Source organism: Budorcas taxicolor, chromosome 19 (assembly GCF_023091745.1).
Source record: "Budorcas taxicolor isolate Tak-1 chromosome 19, Takin1.1, whole genome shotgun sequence".
In the NCBI taxonomy this organism is placed as follows: Eukaryota; Metazoa; Chordata; class Mammalia; order Artiodactyla; family Bovidae; genus Budorcas; species Budorcas taxicolor.
The window spans coordinates 17,699,469-17,716,046 of record NC_068928.1 but is presented as its reverse complement, the minus strand read 5'-3'; the positions used below and the strand labels follow the sequence as shown (position 1 = coordinate 17,716,046).

The window sequence follows — 16,578 nt, the reverse complement described above, 5'->3', positions numbered from 1 at the left end:
CCGTCGGCCATTTTGTGGATGTTTCCTGTGGGACGCGGTGGTGGCGGTTGGGTCGGAAGAGTGAGCTGTTCTTCACGTCGTTTTTTTCCTGTTTGTTTTCTCGTCTTTTTGTCGGTAGAGCGCAGTTATGGGTCGCAAGAAGAAGAAGCAGTTGAAGCCATGGTGCTGGTATCCTTTGTCGGTTTGAAGTCGAGGCCAAGCGGGGGCGCCGGTTAGTGGTGACTGGCTAGGAGAGGCCTGGCTTCGGCCTATGGCGGAGAGTGGGATCTAGGCCTCGAGGTCGGTGGTTTGGTGGTTGGACTTGGATTTGGGAAGACTTGTCAGAAAGTAGGGGCCCTGGGGCGAGAGGCTCTGGCAGTTGTGGGTCGTGGGACTTCGTGACTCAGGAGGTTCTTGCTTTGGTGCGAGCGTTGACCCCCTGAGGCGCCTTGGACCCCATCACCAAGGACAGAATCCCCTGAGGACTCTCCTGCCACACTCCGTTGTTTTGGTGACGATTCAACAAAGGGACTTTTCTTCGAGTATAATACGCTGATTGACTCTGGAGGATTAGGAGAGAGCTTCCGGAGTCTGTCACTCACTTTATTTTTTTGGTAGAATCTGGTTTCCTAAAGGCTTCTGTTAGTCAACCCTGATTTCGACCCCCCCTTCACTTCCCCCCTTTTTATTGCGGGGGTAGGGTGGGGAGAGCTAGCTTCCGCGTCTCGCCCTCTGGCGCCTTAATCTGCGAGAAGTAACAGGGTGGGGTTGCTTATCTTTCTACCTAGCTTTCTAGGAGTGAAAAAATCCGTTTTAGGAATAAAACGTGGCGTTTCCCGCCCCCCCCCCCCCCCCCCCCCGGAATCGTTAATAAACTACCTTCCAGTTGTTTTTATTTATTGTACCTAAAAAAGCTTTGCTATAAAACTGAATTTATTTTGGTAATAGTTGAAAAATGGTTAAAGTGCTTTTAGGAAAGTCTGATTAGTGATTTAATTCTCGGTAACGTAACTCTTCTGTGAGTTTAAATGAAACCTTTGGCAACATAAATTCGGAATTGGAGGCAACTTTATGGGTTTTTATAGGAAATGGTCAGTTTTACTCGCAGTGAACTTATTTTCAGATTCCAAATTAGTGTGAAATTCTAAATGTAAATTCTTAATCTGATTATTTTTATGTTCTACTTAATCCGTGAAGTTCTGTCGATATAAACTTTGTTTCTTTTTTTAATAAACATTGATCCCTTGGAATTAACAACCTGCGTTTGTAAATGTTGAGAGATTGAACAGAAGTTAATTTCCATAAATCTGGTAAACGTTGAAATTTGACAAAGCTGTATTGCCTACGGAATGTGTGGTGAAGAGAGATTGTGGGCTTCCAGGACATTGAAAATTCCAAAATCAGTGGCAGGTTTATTTCTAGTTATATAATAGCAAAAGCAGAGTTTGTACAAAGTACTTTTGGTTTTAGCTGTTTCCCGTTTTTAATGTTAAGTAGTGAATAGTGTTCTCTTTAATTGCATATTTATTTTCTATAAGTAATGTTATTGTGCTGTATTTTTGTACCTTAACAATAGTGACCAGGTATTGTAATAGAGATTTTGATGATGAGAAGATCCTTATACAGCACCAAAAAGCAAAGCATTTTAAATGCCATATATGTCATAAGAAATTGTATACAGGACCTGGCTTAGCTATTCATTGCATGCAGGTAAGGAGTTTTTTTCTCTTAATTTTCCTCTCGTATTTAGGAAACAACATGAAGGAAAAACCTTGAATTTCTTTTTGAAACCAAGGGTGTTTTTTTTGTTTTTGTTGTTGTTCATTGTAAAAGATTGTATAAGATGACCAGTTAATTTTTTTTAAAAAAAGGTTGTTTAGCCATGGAGAACATAAACGATTGATTTTCTATGTTTAAAGAATTTTTGTTAGTATTTACGTTTAAGTTATTGATATCTTCATCTTAGGTTAGATATGTGACAGGCTGAAATCACAAAATATTTCCTCAATATTTGGGCAAGAAAACGAAGATCAGTGATTTAAATTTTGTAGGCAATCTGACCAGTTCTACTCCTGTAAGAATTAGTACATAATTAACTGCCATTACTCTGCCATTGAAGGATTTTACAATCTGTTGTCTGCCTGGGGCTAGGTTTAGTTCTACCATTTATTCCATGGAAGGGTAGCATTGTGTTTCATTTAAAACTTAGGTTTTTTTCATTTCTAAGCAGGGGGAGCTTTGTAATTTATACTTCTGAAGATCTAGCAAGTTTTATTTTTGAAGATCTGTTCTATTCAACATTTCTTCTACTTTACCAGTCCAGAATTGCCTGAATTTTTGCGTAATTGGACCCTAGAGAGGCATGAGATGAAGGAATCCCCATTGGAAATTACTGTTGGTAGGAGGCAGGGAGGTAAATTAAAACAAGATTATTGCTTCCCCAAGCTTAAAAATAAGTTTTTGTAGATCTTTCTCACTTCTATCAAGCCAATCAATAATTTAAAATCTGTTCAGAAATACAAGCGCCTGCTACATCCACAGTTTTCCGTTGTGGCAATCACTGGTTTTTCGTTGCTAAATCCTGTCTGACTCTTTGATTCCGTGAACTGTAGCCTGCCAGGTTCCTCTGTCCTTGTAATTTTTCAGGCAAAAATACCGGAGTAGGTTGCCACCTTGAACTCAGGTGTTCTTCATTGCAGGCAGATTCTTTACCGCTGAGCCATGAGGGAAACCCAGTCACTAGTTACCTGTCAGTATTTAAAAAGAAATTTTAAAATGAAAAGTTAAATTCCTCAGTCGCATTATAGCCGCATTTCCATTGCTTAGTCACATGTAACTGGTGGATGACTTGTATAGTACAGATGTAGGACTTTACCATTTATGTAAGACAGCATTGTACAATGTTTGAAGCACTATATATATAGCAGTGAATAAAATAGTCATTTTTGTGACATTTAGATTAACATTGTGGAGGAAAACAACCTATAAATGTTTACTTAGTCTTACGCTGATACCTGATAGAGAACTAAAACTAGGTAGAGGGGAATAGTGGAGGGCCATAAAGATAGTGAAGGCCTGAATAACAAGCTGACATCTGAACAGAGATCAGAGGGTAAGAGAGAGATTCCAGGAAACAGCAAAGGACAAACTGTTACATGAAGAGTATTACCCTATATTGAGGGAAGAGCAGCAATGTGCTTTATATAGGAGGTCTTGTCGGCTGCTGTGTTTCTTTAAGTCTGAATGGAATGGGGGGTTTTAATTGAAGTGTAACATGCTTTGGTGTACTTTGGGTCATTTTGGCTGTAAGGGTGAGAATAGACTGTAGAGTGCAGTAAGTCCGCTTTAGGAGTATTCGAGGCAAGAGATGATGGTGACAGAAGAATTTGTTGATGGGTTAGATGTGGAACGTGAGAAAGTGAGGGGTGGAGAATGATCTGAAGGTTTTTGGCTTGAGCAGTGTGAAAAATGAGTTGAATTCAGTGGTAGTTAATTGCCCCTTGGTATTTTGGTATGACTGTGGAGCACAGCCAAGCACAGTTGGGAGTCAGTTGATTGAACCCACAATCAACTGAGTGCAGAAATTCACAGATAGTGGAGGGTGACTGTACTGTGCCATTTTATATAAGGGACTTGAGCATCCTTGGTATGAGGCGGGTAGTCCCGGAACCAGTTCCTCCTCGATACCAAGGGATGACCATTGATGTGTAGAAAGCTGCCGGAAGAATAGGCTTACAGGGGAGAATACTATATCATCTTATGTTAATTTTGAGTATTTTAGTGTTGAGATGGTCTTATTGAATATCCAGATGGAGATGGCATATAAACAGTTGAATCTATGGGTCTACAGTTTAGAGAAGTTGGAGCTGGAGATAGAAGTTTGGGAGGATACAGTATAAGCATGGCTATTTTAAGCCATGATACTAGATGTCCTTAGGGAGTATAGATAGAAAAGAGGTGCAAGGATTCCACTTTGGGTGTCTCCCAGCATTTAGAGGTCAGATGATTAAAATAAACCAATCAAGATTGAAAACGTAGGAAAACCAAGAGACTAGTGCACTGGAAGCCAAATGAAGTGTTTCAAGGAGAGAGTTAAGTCAAAGCTAGTGGTAGGTCAAGAAAGCACAGGACGAAGATTGGTTTAATCAAAGTAGAGGTCATTGATTACTTGCCAGGAGTGCTTTCCTAGGATGAAGAAGATGAAAGGCTGATTGGAGTGCTGGCAAGAGAAAATGAGAGGGAAAGGCGAGGCACTATTTCAGGGAGTTGTACTATAAGAGAAGAGCAAAGAAATATAATGAAAGCTGGAAGGAGATTAGTTGATAAACTGTTGGTAATGTCTTTAATTGAAATTTTCTGTTTATATGTTATAGCAACCTGTGACATAGGCATGGCTGTTAAATCAGACACATGCTCCAGTTTTTATAGATAAAAGACGTTTTTCCCCCTCATCACTTAGAAGCCTAATGAAAACTAGTTACTGTGTCTGTGGATGTAGCTATATTTCTTTAAAGAACAGAGATGACTTCATGTTCATCATCAAGAAAAGTAACATTCTAAAAAACTTGGGGGGAAATGATTACATCATTTATTGAGTAGTTTTATTCATGGATCTTTTAATCATAATAAGATAATTTCTAAATTTGATTTGTATTTCAGTTTTTTAAATCTTTGAGATACTCCTCTAAGAAGAAAATACAGATTTCTTTACCTTTCTTTTGTTCTATGAAAGAGTCTTAAAGCAAAAATGTGTTTTTGGACAACTGTATCAAAGTCATTACCCTTACCCTATAAAAGTGGTTCTCAAACTTGAACATGCAAAGGAATCACCTTGAATACTTACTTAGATTCATGGTTGCACTCAAGAGTTCCTGATTCAGAAGGACTCAGGTGTGCCCTGAGAATTTTGCATTTCTGATAAGCTTCCAGTTGAAGCCAATTATCTAGACAAACTACTTTGATATCCTTTAACCTAAGTTAAAACATTTTGCTGAAGGAACCAAGACTGACCAGGGTTTTACCATATTGGGAGAGTTACTCACTGAGGGTTAGAAATGTTTGATCTAGCAAAGACCATACAGTGAAAAAAGGTCCTGAATTCTCAAATGTTATACAATAATACATCTTAAGAACTTCTGTTTGTGATCAAATACCTTCAGAGATAGTGACAGGTTCTCTGCTGTGGCAGTGTTACGCTCCTTACGTGACTCATTAGTTGTGGGTAATGCTAATTGTAAATGTCACTTTTGTGGTTTGTAATTACTAGCTTGTCAAGTACATCATTGGAAATTTCACTTTATTCTGATAGTTAATATAATAAGGCTTTGTAAACATTACTTAATTCAGACTTCAAACTTCCTTGATTTGAGTAGTACTATTACTTTATTGCTAATAATTCAAACAAGATTATAAGCTACACATTGCCAAGTGCTTTTTATATACAGTTTTTTTTTTTTAAATCTTAAAAATAACCGGAGAAGTTAGGTACTAAATTAGTTGAAGTAAACTGAGGCTTAGGTCAAATGATTTGCCCAAACTCTTGAAAGCTGGGGGGTTGAATTCAGTCTCACTATAGAACCAGTTGTTCTTAACCTTTATACTAAATGGTCTATGAGTAATTTAAAATTCTTTTTATAAAACACTTTCATGAGGCACTTTATGAGGCACTTTTGTCTACCTAATGGAAGGCCTGTGTTTTGTTTGTATGGATTTGTTTTTTGATTTAGGTGCATAAAGAGACAATAGATGCAGTACCAAATGCAATACCTGGGAGAACAGACATAGAGTTGGAAATATATGGTATGGAAGGTATTCCAGAAAAAGATATGGATGAAAGAAGACGACTTCTTGAACAAAAAACACAAGGTAAATACTAAGATACATGCTTAATAAATAAATTTCTTAATAAAGCTTCTCGAGTATTATTACTATTTTCAAGTATAAATTTCATGGTTCGTATTAGATCTATTTGGGCTTCTCTGGTGGTTCAGACAGTAAAGAATCTGCCTGTGATGCAGGAGACCTGGGTTTGATCCCTGGATTGGGAAGATCCCACGGAGGAGGGCATGGCAATTCACTCCAGTATTCTTACGTGGAGAATCCCCATGGTCAGAGGAGCCTAGCAGGCTACAGTTCACAGGGTCGCAAAGAGTCAGACATACTGAGCGACTAAGCATAGCACAGCACATTAGATCTATTCAGAATTCCACAGTTTTGAGGGTTTTTTTTTTGTCTTAAGTTTGAAATTAATAGATTCTATTTTGTATACATGGTATTGTTTGGATAATTTTATACATTATTTTTTTGCTCATAACTGAATTCCAGGTAGATTTAGCAAGTGTTAAGGCCTTTAAAAATGTGAAGGTACCTTGTTTAGATTTATGAAATCACTAGTTGTAAATTTTTAGTACTGTATTTGACTTGGTATTTGCAGCCCTCTCCTATCCAAATGATAGAATCTTCTTAGTAACCTGAGAAATGTTTTATTTTGAAAAGTGTTATAGGGAGGTCAGACTGCTTTGTCATAATTTACCTTTTGGAGTGAAATAGGAAGCTTGTTTTGTAAAGTATAGCTGATTTAGGAAAATGATTTTTGCCTGCCATAGAATAGGGAGAAGATGTTAACCTTGCTTAATACAGATAGAAAAACCATTCGAACAGTAAAGAACAGTGTTGGCTGATCTTTTTTTTTTTTTGGCAAAAAAAAATCTCAAGAGCTGCTGCTGCTGCTGCTAAGTAGCTTCAGTCGTGTCCGACTCTATGCGACCCCAGGGACAGCAGCCCACCAGACTCCCCAGTCCTTGGGATTCTCCAGGCAAGAACACTGGAGTGGGTTGCCATTTCCTTCTCCAGTGCATGAAAGTGAAAAGTGAAAGTGAGGTCTCTCAGTCATGTCCGACTCCTAGTGACCCCATGGACTGCAGCCTACCAGGCTCCTCCATCCATGGGGATTTTCCAGGCAAGAGTACTGGAGTGGGTTGCCATTGCCTTCTCTCAGGAGCTAGTTGCATTGAAATAAAGTTTTTAAATGTTGAATGTCTTACACTTGCTTTGTTTTTCTTTTTTTTTTTTACTCTATGGGAAAAATTAATTGAACCTTTTTTAGCAGAGAGTCAAAAAAAGAAGCAGCAAGATGATTCTGATGAGTATGACGATGATGACTCTGCAGCTTCGACTTCATTTCAACCGCAGCCTGTTCAGCCTCAGCAAGGTTATATCCCCCCAATGGCACAACCAGGACTACCACCGGTTCCAGGAGCACCAGGAATGCCTCCAGGTAGCACCTAAGGCCTCTTACAATTTAACATTCTCAAGTCTTCATTGATACAGATTAGAAGTATTAATTTTTCCCTCTTAACTTTTTGTATGTTTTCTTTTTGGTGAAAATTCTTATTTATAGGCATACCTCCATTAATGCCAGGTGTTCCTCCTCTGATGCCAGGAATGCCACCAGTTATGCCAGGAATGCCACCTGGGTAAGAAAACTCTTTTAATTGACTTGTGATCTTTCTCAGCTTGGGTGTTTACATCAATTAAATGTTACTTTGTGGGGTTTTTTTGTGTTTTTTGCTTCTAAAAGGTATGGGCTCTATTAATTATTAAACTTACCTAATAAAGAAGTCTACTAATAAATTTAAGGAATATAAATTTGCCTCTGGAGAGAATAGATTTTTGGGTTTTAGGATAAATGTAGGCAGCCATCTGCTTCAATTGCATCTGATGTAATTAAAGTAGTTAGTTGTAGATTTGAGTTTTTGAGATTCAGAACTGTCCATGACACTTTGTAGTTGTGACAGAAGCAAACTCTGTAAATGATTTGTCAAATCTTCAAGAACTAAAATGAATATGAGGTGCCCGTGCTCATCACTTTTACTTAAAAATATTGTTGGATGTGAAAGGTATACAATACACTTTCCCACTGTATTTTGAAAATCACAGTTAGATTTTGATTTTGTCATACATTTTCACAGATTGCATCATCAGAGAAAATACACCCAGTCATTTTGCGGTGAAAACATGTAAGCATCTCATTCATAATGTAATTCAGGAGGTATAAGCATAATGTCATTTTTTTGTGTGTTTAATGGTATCTATTCAGTTGACTTCAAAACTTTTCTAACCTTCCTCACTAAAAACTTCTAAAATTTGCAAACTGACACAGATCTCTTAAAGGAGGGAACTAAAAAACATCTGAGGAAATAGTAAGAGACCCACATAAATCATTTTCTAATTGTGCAGCTGTTTTCCCCAAACTGCTAAAAGTTATGAGACTTAGTAGAAGGGGTTGATATTTAAGAAAGAGTATATTTTTATGTGAAATTACATCCTCTATTATGGAAAGTAATTGAATTTTCTTTAACAAAACCTATATAAAGTTATTCTCTTTAAGAATCCTAAATCAAAAATTCACAAAACTTATAATTTTTTAAGTGAATTGGACACTGATATTTGAAGGTGAGCTCTTCTAAGGAAAGGAAAATAAGTATGGGTTATGCTTTTAAGTTCTGGTTTAGTGTTAGGAACTTTTCTACATAAAAAGTAGAGACTGTGTGTTTAGTTTTGCTTATCTTTCATTTTGATGGTAGTTTATGTGTGTGCATCCCCAGAAAAAGAAATCTTCACTCTATAGAATACACTTACTATTTTTTCTTTTTGAAAAAAATCTGACAGCTCTAAAATAGAGGGTTCTTTTTAAGGGGGGAGGTTTTTGGTTTTGTTTTCGTTTTTTAATTTGTATTCTGTGGATATATTCCAAGTGAGACAAAAAGTGATTTTGTTTTCCAGTTACACATTTTAGATAAGGCCTCTTGTTTTTAAGAAGAGTAAAATATTTGTTCTCAATAACTTTAAATGTATTAAAATATTCTTTGAACAGACACTGATTTTTTCACCCCTATTATACTGGTAAACCAGAGAGTTTGCTGGGTTTTAGGGGATTTATTTTGATAGGATTGTTTTAGTGTGTTGTATGTTCTTTCACTTTGATAGATTTCAATATTAGAGGTCAAATTCAAGTCTTTATTGTTGTTTCAGGGTTTTAGCTAGAATATTTTCTAATGTTTTATGCTGTTAATTAACTTTAGTTGTCTTTTGAAATTTGCTTTCTAATAGAATGATGCCAATGGGTGGAATGATGCCACCTGGACCGGGAATACCACCTCTGATGCCTGGTATGCCACCAGGTATGAAATGTTAGACACTTTCCTTTTTAATGTGACATATAAAAATATGACATGTTTTATTCTTAAGTATTTTGAATAACAGATTTATGAGCGTTGGTACAATGTGATTTTAAATTTTCCATAGGTTAGTAACTTCTTTTAAAATTACTGTGGAAATGTGTTTTTTTTTTTAATAGATAGTAAAAGTAGTCTTCAAAGCAACCAGAATGAGTCACTGATCTTGTGACTTAAGAGTGGTTATATATATTAGGACTATTTTAGACAAGTAATGGAGACCCTTAGCACATAACAGAAAAATCCAACCCTAAGTGGTAGATTTGGCAACTATGGTGATAACAAGAACCCATACTTTCTTAAATTTGCCGCTTTGCCAACCTTAGCTTTTGTTCCTCAGACATGTTACTTCAGTAGTTCCAAGATGACTCAGGCAAGAAAAGATGCTTTTATTTCTTTTACTTCATGGCAAAGTAACTTTCTAGCCTCTTAGATATCATTTGCCAGAAAAAGGTCTAATGGACCCCCTAGGTACAAGGAAGCTTGGAAATTAATTAAAATATCTTGACTTTTTAGTCTATAATGTGAGGGGATGGGATTTGGTTAGCCCAGGAAATAAGTGTGCCACAGAAGTTTTCATGAGACTCTCTCGATCTGTTGCCTAGTTTTTTAATCCTAGCACATTTGATTGGCAATCCATAACAGATTCACATGTACTCAAGTGATAGTATAAAAGGAACAGGAAAAATAAAGCAGCAACATTTGAATCATAACTAGTGCAACCATTAATTTTGAGGCAACAACTTCACATACATTATGATCTGAGATAACTTTAGACATTTAAAGGAATAAAGAAAAATAACCTGTGTTCATTTGCTAATGGGAAGTCAGTTTTAAATTACTTTGAGGCACTTGAAAGAACGGCTAGTGGTGCATTTAGGAAAATGTATGTATTAAAGTATTTAAAGGAGTAACTTTGTTTCTGGAATAATTTTTGTGAGTATATGACCTATTAATAGTTTTTATTGCAGTTTGCATTAGCGTTCTGGAAACATCTATTAGATGACTGAAATAATTCAATATGTTTGAAAATTTTATTGCATTAGTAATATCAGTAGGCCTAATTGTTTCTCTGCCTATATACAGGTTTTCTTGTGGTATCTTAAACATCTAAAAATTTTAAAGAGGAGCAAAGTCATATAGAAAGTTGGAGGCAGAATTGTTCCAAGTGGCAAATGCCTAGGTTCTCTGGGCCTCTTCGAGTTCAGCAGTTAAGAGTTAGTAATTTTACAGTATAGGGTTTTTTGTTTTTGTTTTTTTAATTGGCTACAAATTTTTTTTAATTCTCTGCAGGTATGCCCCCTCCTGTTCCACGTCCTGGAATTCCTCCAATGACTCAAGCACAGGCTGTTTCAGCTCCAGGTATTCTTAACAGACCACCTGCACCAACAGCAACAGTTCCAGCTCCGCAGCCTCCAGTTACTAAGCCTCTTTTCCCCAGTGCGGGACAGGTAAGGTGAAATTCTTGAAAAAGGAGTGTATTAATATTTAAAGGTAAAGTGCAGTTTACTGAAATCCTTCAGTTTGTCATAGGTTTATTTAAGTATTTCCTAATCTTTTTCATATAATTTATTAACTATACTAAGGAGTGGCCTATTCTCTCCCATGTTTGCATACATTGATTTCCTCTACTCTTAAAAGATTAACTGAAACCAGAGAATAGTGTTGTATGTTGTTTTTTCATAGTAGTTAATGCTGGTTACTCTTCACTTTATTAGAAATGAAAATTTAATTTCTGGAAGCTTAAATAAAAATGTTAAGAACTCTTGTACATAATGAGCTCTGGGTAGAATGAAACCAAAGACAAAGAAACAGTAGCAAATTATTTTGGGGCTCTTCCTTTAATCTAGAATTGTTAAACAATGTTGCACGGTTGTAGGAAGGGCATCATTTAATGGATTTTGACCTAGTCACACTGGTATTTTCTACTCATCTTTTTTTACCCCTCGCCAGAACTCAGAAGCAAAAGATTATTTTATAATGTAGTATGTATGTAATGATTGTTAACCCAGTTTCATTCTGAATTAGGCAGTTGTGTTTAACTCATTCAGAATTCAAACGGTCAGGATGTATGTTATGTTCTTTATTGTTCACATTAAAATGATCCATTAGATGTTTTCTTTTTTCAACTTTTTCCTATTTGTAGTTGCTAAATTAACAAGCATTACTTTTTAAGTGCCTTTTAAAGCATGTTAACTTATGTTTTTGAGGTTGGGGGTGATCTTTTTTTTTGAGAGATGTTATTAAACTTTTGGCAAATACTGTTACTGAGAAAATTGAAGTAATGTGTCATAATTCTCAGTTTAAGGTATCAATTTTGAAATACCATAGTGCAGAACACCTTAGGTTTAGGTGGAAGAAAAAACTATGGTTAATTAGATTTATTGATATAGAATTAAAGTTTTTTTGAAGCTCATACTGTCACTCTGTTTATTGTAAATGCATTAACTGCCTACCTCTATATATAAAACAGTTTTGATTGCATCGTATTTTGCGTTTACAGAAATGCAATCTATACTGGAAAAAAAGTCTACCACGTGGCTTATTTTCACCCATTTGTTTGGAGACTTTTCATTGTTTCCTTTCTTTTATGCTACAGATGGGGACACCTGTAACAAGCTCAAGTACAGCTTCATCCAATTCAGAAAGTCTGTCTGCATCTTCTAAAGCTCTGTTTCCTAGCACAGCACAAGTACGCAGGAAGTTGCAGTTTAAAATTGTTAAAATGGCTTTATAACTTAACCCTTTGGACCCTACTTTAAAATGAAATCTTATCCCAAAAATATATTACTTAATTTTTTAAAAAGAAAATTAATGGCTTATAAATCAATGGTATTTGAAAATTTGAACCACATACTAACAGAAAAAAATGGACCCCAAACTCCTATGGCTCTAAAGGGTTAAAAGCATGTAAGCAGTAAGTGCATTATAGTGGCCAATGGTTAGCTTGATGCATGAGTAAGCTATTCTGTTTTATGCTGTTTAATGCATCACATATAACATAAAGAAATTTAGTACTCTGCATTTGGTTCTAAAAATTGGCCTAATATACATGTTCAGATGCATAGTGTTAATAGAAAGTAACAAATTTATTACTGGTAACTATATACTTAAAAGCTCTACCGAACCCTTTTGTCCATCATAATCATACAGACATTGTTAATTGAGCGGACATTGTATTACTATATATATAAAGAATACTTTCGAAGGCCATATCTTTAATGTGTCACCATTGATAATTGTTTATGGTAGACTTAGTAACTGAAATTATGCCAACATTTTTTTGTTTTCTATAATTTGACTTTTTCTTACTTATTGTTTGGTAGATCAACTTAAAAAAAATAATTTAGAGGAATGAAAATTGAACATATGCTATTTCATGATACAATACAGTATTTTATCAATTAGGAATAACACAAAGCTTTGTAAATTAAGTAATTTTTGGTGAGGAGACATGCTGTCTGAGAAATTACATAAGCAGTCTTGTTTCTTGTTTCCCCTGCTGTGTTTTGGATGTATTTTGATTCAGCATCTTTTAATATTATACGTTATCTTAAATTTTGTGGATTGATCATGATGCTAACTTAGTTTTCATTTAAAATTTTGTCCCTTATTGAATGTTAGTGTATTGTTTTTTAAATTGGTAGTAGATAAATTCAGTTTTGAGGTTTTATTGATGAAAGATTGTTTTACAGGCTCAGGCAGCTGTCCAGGGACCTGTTGGTACAGATTTCAAGCCCTTAAATAGTACCCCTGCAACAACTACAGAACCACCAAAGCCTACATTCCCTGCATATACACAGTCTACAGCTTCAACCACTAGTACAACAAATAGCACTGCAGCTAAACCAGCAGCTTCCATAACAAGTAAGCCTGCTACACTTACCACAACCAGTGCAACCAGTAAGTTGATCCATCCAGATGAGGATATATCACTGGTAAGTCGTTAACAATTTTTTACTAGCAGAGTTTGATTGAGTACTATTGTAGCAACTTGTTCATTTGAAAAAGTTTTAATTTGTGTACCGATGGTCTTACAATCTGATTGAATGCCAAGTAATTTTTGCCATTCAAATTTTTATTTTTACCATTCTAACTTCACAAAATGAGGTGAATATTGCATATTTTGATCTTAGATCCATTCCCCCTCCGCTAACACTGTGTCTAAAAGAAGGTAGCGAGTTGGGTTCTTACTCTTAAAAATGAGTTTAGTTGGACATAAACTTGTAAATGAATTGAAGAAGCAGTTAAGTGTGAGATAGAATCTACAGATTGCTTACTGTATATACACCTTCTTCATTACGGTTTCTTGCTGAAGCAATTTGTAATTCCTGGAAAGTTGTTCAAACATACTTCAAGTGTAAAAACAGGTGATGTTTTCTTAAGGCATCAGGGTTTCAAGTAGCTGGATTGATCTGTGTTGTGAAAATAATTGGAATGTAAGAGTATATTTTAAAATGAGTATAATGACTTTAGATTCTTGCCTTCATGCTTAACAACTCAATGTGTTCATATGTTTCACATCTCACATACTTTTATTTCTAGGAAGAGAGAAGAGCACAGTTACCTAAATATCAACGTAATCTTCCTCGACCAGGACAGGCTCCCATTGGTAATCCACCTGTTGGACCAATTGGAGGTATGATGCCGCCGCAGCCAGGCATCCCACAGCAACAAGGAATGAGACCCCCAATGCCACCTCATGGTATTACTCTTTTTTACGTTTTTTTATTTAGTGCTTTTCTGAGTATAAAACAAATTTATAGGCAAAAGACATTACATTTAAAAGTATGGTGCACAGACTGAATCTATCTTTTTGTGTTTTAAATGTGTTTTTTAGGTCAGTATGGTGGTCATCATCAAGGCATGCCAGGTTACCTTCCTGGTGCTATGCCACCGTATGGGCAGGGACCGCCAATGGTGCCCCCTTACCAAGGTGGGCCTCCTCGACCTCCGATGGGAATGAGACCTCCTGTAATGTCACAAGGTGGCCGTTACTGATCTTACTTCATCCAGTCTAATAGGTTTGGAGATTAAACCTTTTCTCAACTTGTGCTGTTTATATAGCCAAGCTTCCGTCAATAAGGCATCATTGTGACTTTAACAAAAACATTATCTTCCCACATACCAGGAACTATTGGACATTTATTTTACATGGGAAAATTTATTTGGAATAATAAAGCAGGAACTTTTCCTGAAGTTGCAATTTATACTGTATGGCTTCTTTTTCATGTTTCATCTAGGTTTTTAGAAGTGAAGTATAGTAAATTTGGTTCGTTATATTGTGAAGGCGCTGGAATTACATGAACATACCACCTTAATAAAGGCAAGTTCTGTAAGCTTACATTGCTATTTGTAAAGTTATGCCTTCACAGCATTTCAGATGCTGTTGGACTTCATGTCCCCAACCTAGCTTGGTGAGGGCTGTAACTGTCTCCAAGTACCTGTACATTGGAAGTCTGAATGTGTAACAATATTTAATGTATTTAGAGTTCCTCATGTTGCAGGGTTTAAGAAATCTGACCCTCCAAGGTCATGTGACTTTCCTGTACTGTTAAACTTCATTGTAATAAAATGAGAGAAAAATTTATGCCTTTTTATTCATAACCCAGCTGTGGACCACTGCCTGAAAGGTTTGTACAAATGCATGCCAGAGTAGATGTCCACATAATAAAAATTCGTAGTTACCAATGCAATTTTGATATATCATTGGATTCTGTCATTGAATTGTAGGTTGTTCGTTAGCTGCATGTTTTTAACTGGACAGTATATGTGGAATTGTATGTTAATCCTTCAGTTGACAAAAAACTTAGAGAGATATATATATGGGTCATTATATGAGTATGAAATCTTTATATTGTGTCACCTTTCTACCCCCTTGGTGTCAGTACATGTTAGATGTCATAGAGACTTAAAATGTAAATCCTGATATTCCCTTCTTCCTGCTGCTGATGTTTAGAGCCTAGTGCCAGACCCATTCATTTCCTTTTGATTATATTTGAAACTGCGGTACTGAGTGGACCTCAGAAGCTTTTCAGGTGCAAAATTCTAGAAGCTTAGGTGCATGCAGTAATAGCCTTTTGTGCTGTTAATGACTGGTATGTATTCTAAGTGTAATTACGAGAATCTAAATGTGCATCTGTTAAGATGGTTAACAGATGGATTTGAAATTTTTTACTATGTTCCTGGAAGATTTCGTTATTTCTTTGATTAAATGGCTGCCTTCTGTTACTAAGCCTAAATGGCTTTTTGCTGTTAACCTTTTCATCCTTGGAAATTTGAATGTTAAAACTGTTCTATGGAGAACTTTTCTGTAGCGATGACTGCTATTATTCAGTGTCTTGTGTTGCAAGTCTCATAATAATAGCTTGTTGACCACTTTTTTGGCATCTATTTTTAAATCTTTTCTAGAATACTTTTATGATTATTTAAGTATCAAATGACCTGTACAGAGTATAATTATTAATATTATGAACTCAAGTTTAGTTTTCCTCGATACAAAGTTAAGACGGGTAAGGAAATAACATTTCTCTATAACCTTATGTGGAGGTGTAGGTATCAGACAGAATCTGAAGTTTTGTTTTAAAAAAAAAAGTTTAACCATGTAACAAAATACTAAAGGATGTTTTAATTATCATAAAAGAGTCTGTATATAAACGACAAGTAAAGTCATTGATTTAAAGAAAACACAAAAGTATTACAAAGCTGAGTGCCATTTGTTTCGCTCCAGTGGTGGTGTAGCTCCTGTGCTATCTATCACCAGGAGAGCATTTCTTTCTCTACCCCCTTTCTTAACCAGCGCCTATGTACCTAGATAATTTTGGAATTATCATATACTTCTTAGATTTAGCAGTAGGTATATCATAGTGGCAAAGAAAGACCTGTGTTGAGAATCTTTAAGGTCAAAATGGCATAATTTAAATTTAGAATTATTAAATAGGAAATGTTTTCCCAAATCAAATGTCTCCCAAGCATTTCATGTACAGGGTTATCAACAAACCAGGAATGGATGATAGCAATGGGGCAGAGGGGGCAGGAAGAGGGTAAAAATGGGTTAGTAATGTTTCAGAATTTTGCAAAGCTTCATTTGCACTTAATGCAAAGAAAACCAATATATTGAGATTGCTTTCTGAGATCCATAAGGAGAAAACACTGCTACTTTTGAATAAGGGGTAGAATTCTAATTAGAAGTTATTTTAAAATGTTATGCACAGCACTTAGGCACATCATCTCTTGTGTTTGTATATGTATGGCTCAGATGGTACCCATTTAGTATATTTAATGTGTAATTTGTGCATGCATCAGAGCATAATAAGCTTCTAGAACATACCTTTTACCTAACTGCTTCTGGGGTCCATATTAT

General features: G+C 35.8%; 1 protein-coding gene across 6 annotated transcripts; it reads left to right on the top strand.

Moving 5' to 3' along the window:
* Window positions 1-14,911, top strand: ZNF207 (zinc finger protein 207). 6 transcript variants are annotated; one of them, XM_052657438.1, is made up of 12 exons: window positions 1-168; window positions 1,563-1,689; window positions 5,706-5,844; window positions 7,088-7,255; window positions 7,379-7,454; window positions 7,950-7,997; window positions 9,091-9,161; window positions 10,509-10,666; window positions 11,815-11,907; window positions 12,911-13,153; window positions 13,761-13,920; window positions 14,056-14,911. In XM_052657438.1, exons 1-12 carry the CDS (start codon window positions 128-130, stop codon window positions 14,214-14,216), a joined length of 1,485 nt encoding a protein of 494 aa, XP_052513398.1. In that variant the 5' UTR covers window positions 1-127; the 3' UTR covers window positions 14,217-14,911. The 6 variants fall into 6 exon arrangements, with proteins under 6 accessions (XP_052513398.1, XP_052513397.1, XP_052513400.1 ...); XM_052657437.1 differs by having other exon boundaries at window positions 7,085-7,255; XM_052657440.1 differs by lacking the exon at window positions 7,950-7,997.
* The last annotated feature ends 1,667 nt before the right edge of the window (window positions 14,912-16,578 follow it).

Bases quoted from the DNA above. Each gene is read 5' to 3' on its own strand.
- ZNF207 (XM_052657437.1), top strand. From the start codon at position 128: ATGGGTCGCAAGAAGAAGAAGCAGTTGAAGCCATGGTGCTG. The intron at 169-1,562 runs GTATCCTTTGTC...AATAGTGACCAG, and splicing joins CAGTTGAAGCCATGGTGCTG to GTATTGTAATAGAGATTTTG. The intron at 7,998-9,090 runs GTAAGCATCTCA...GCTTTCTAATAG, and splicing joins TCATTTTGCGGTGAAAACAT to AATGATGCCAATGGGTGGAA.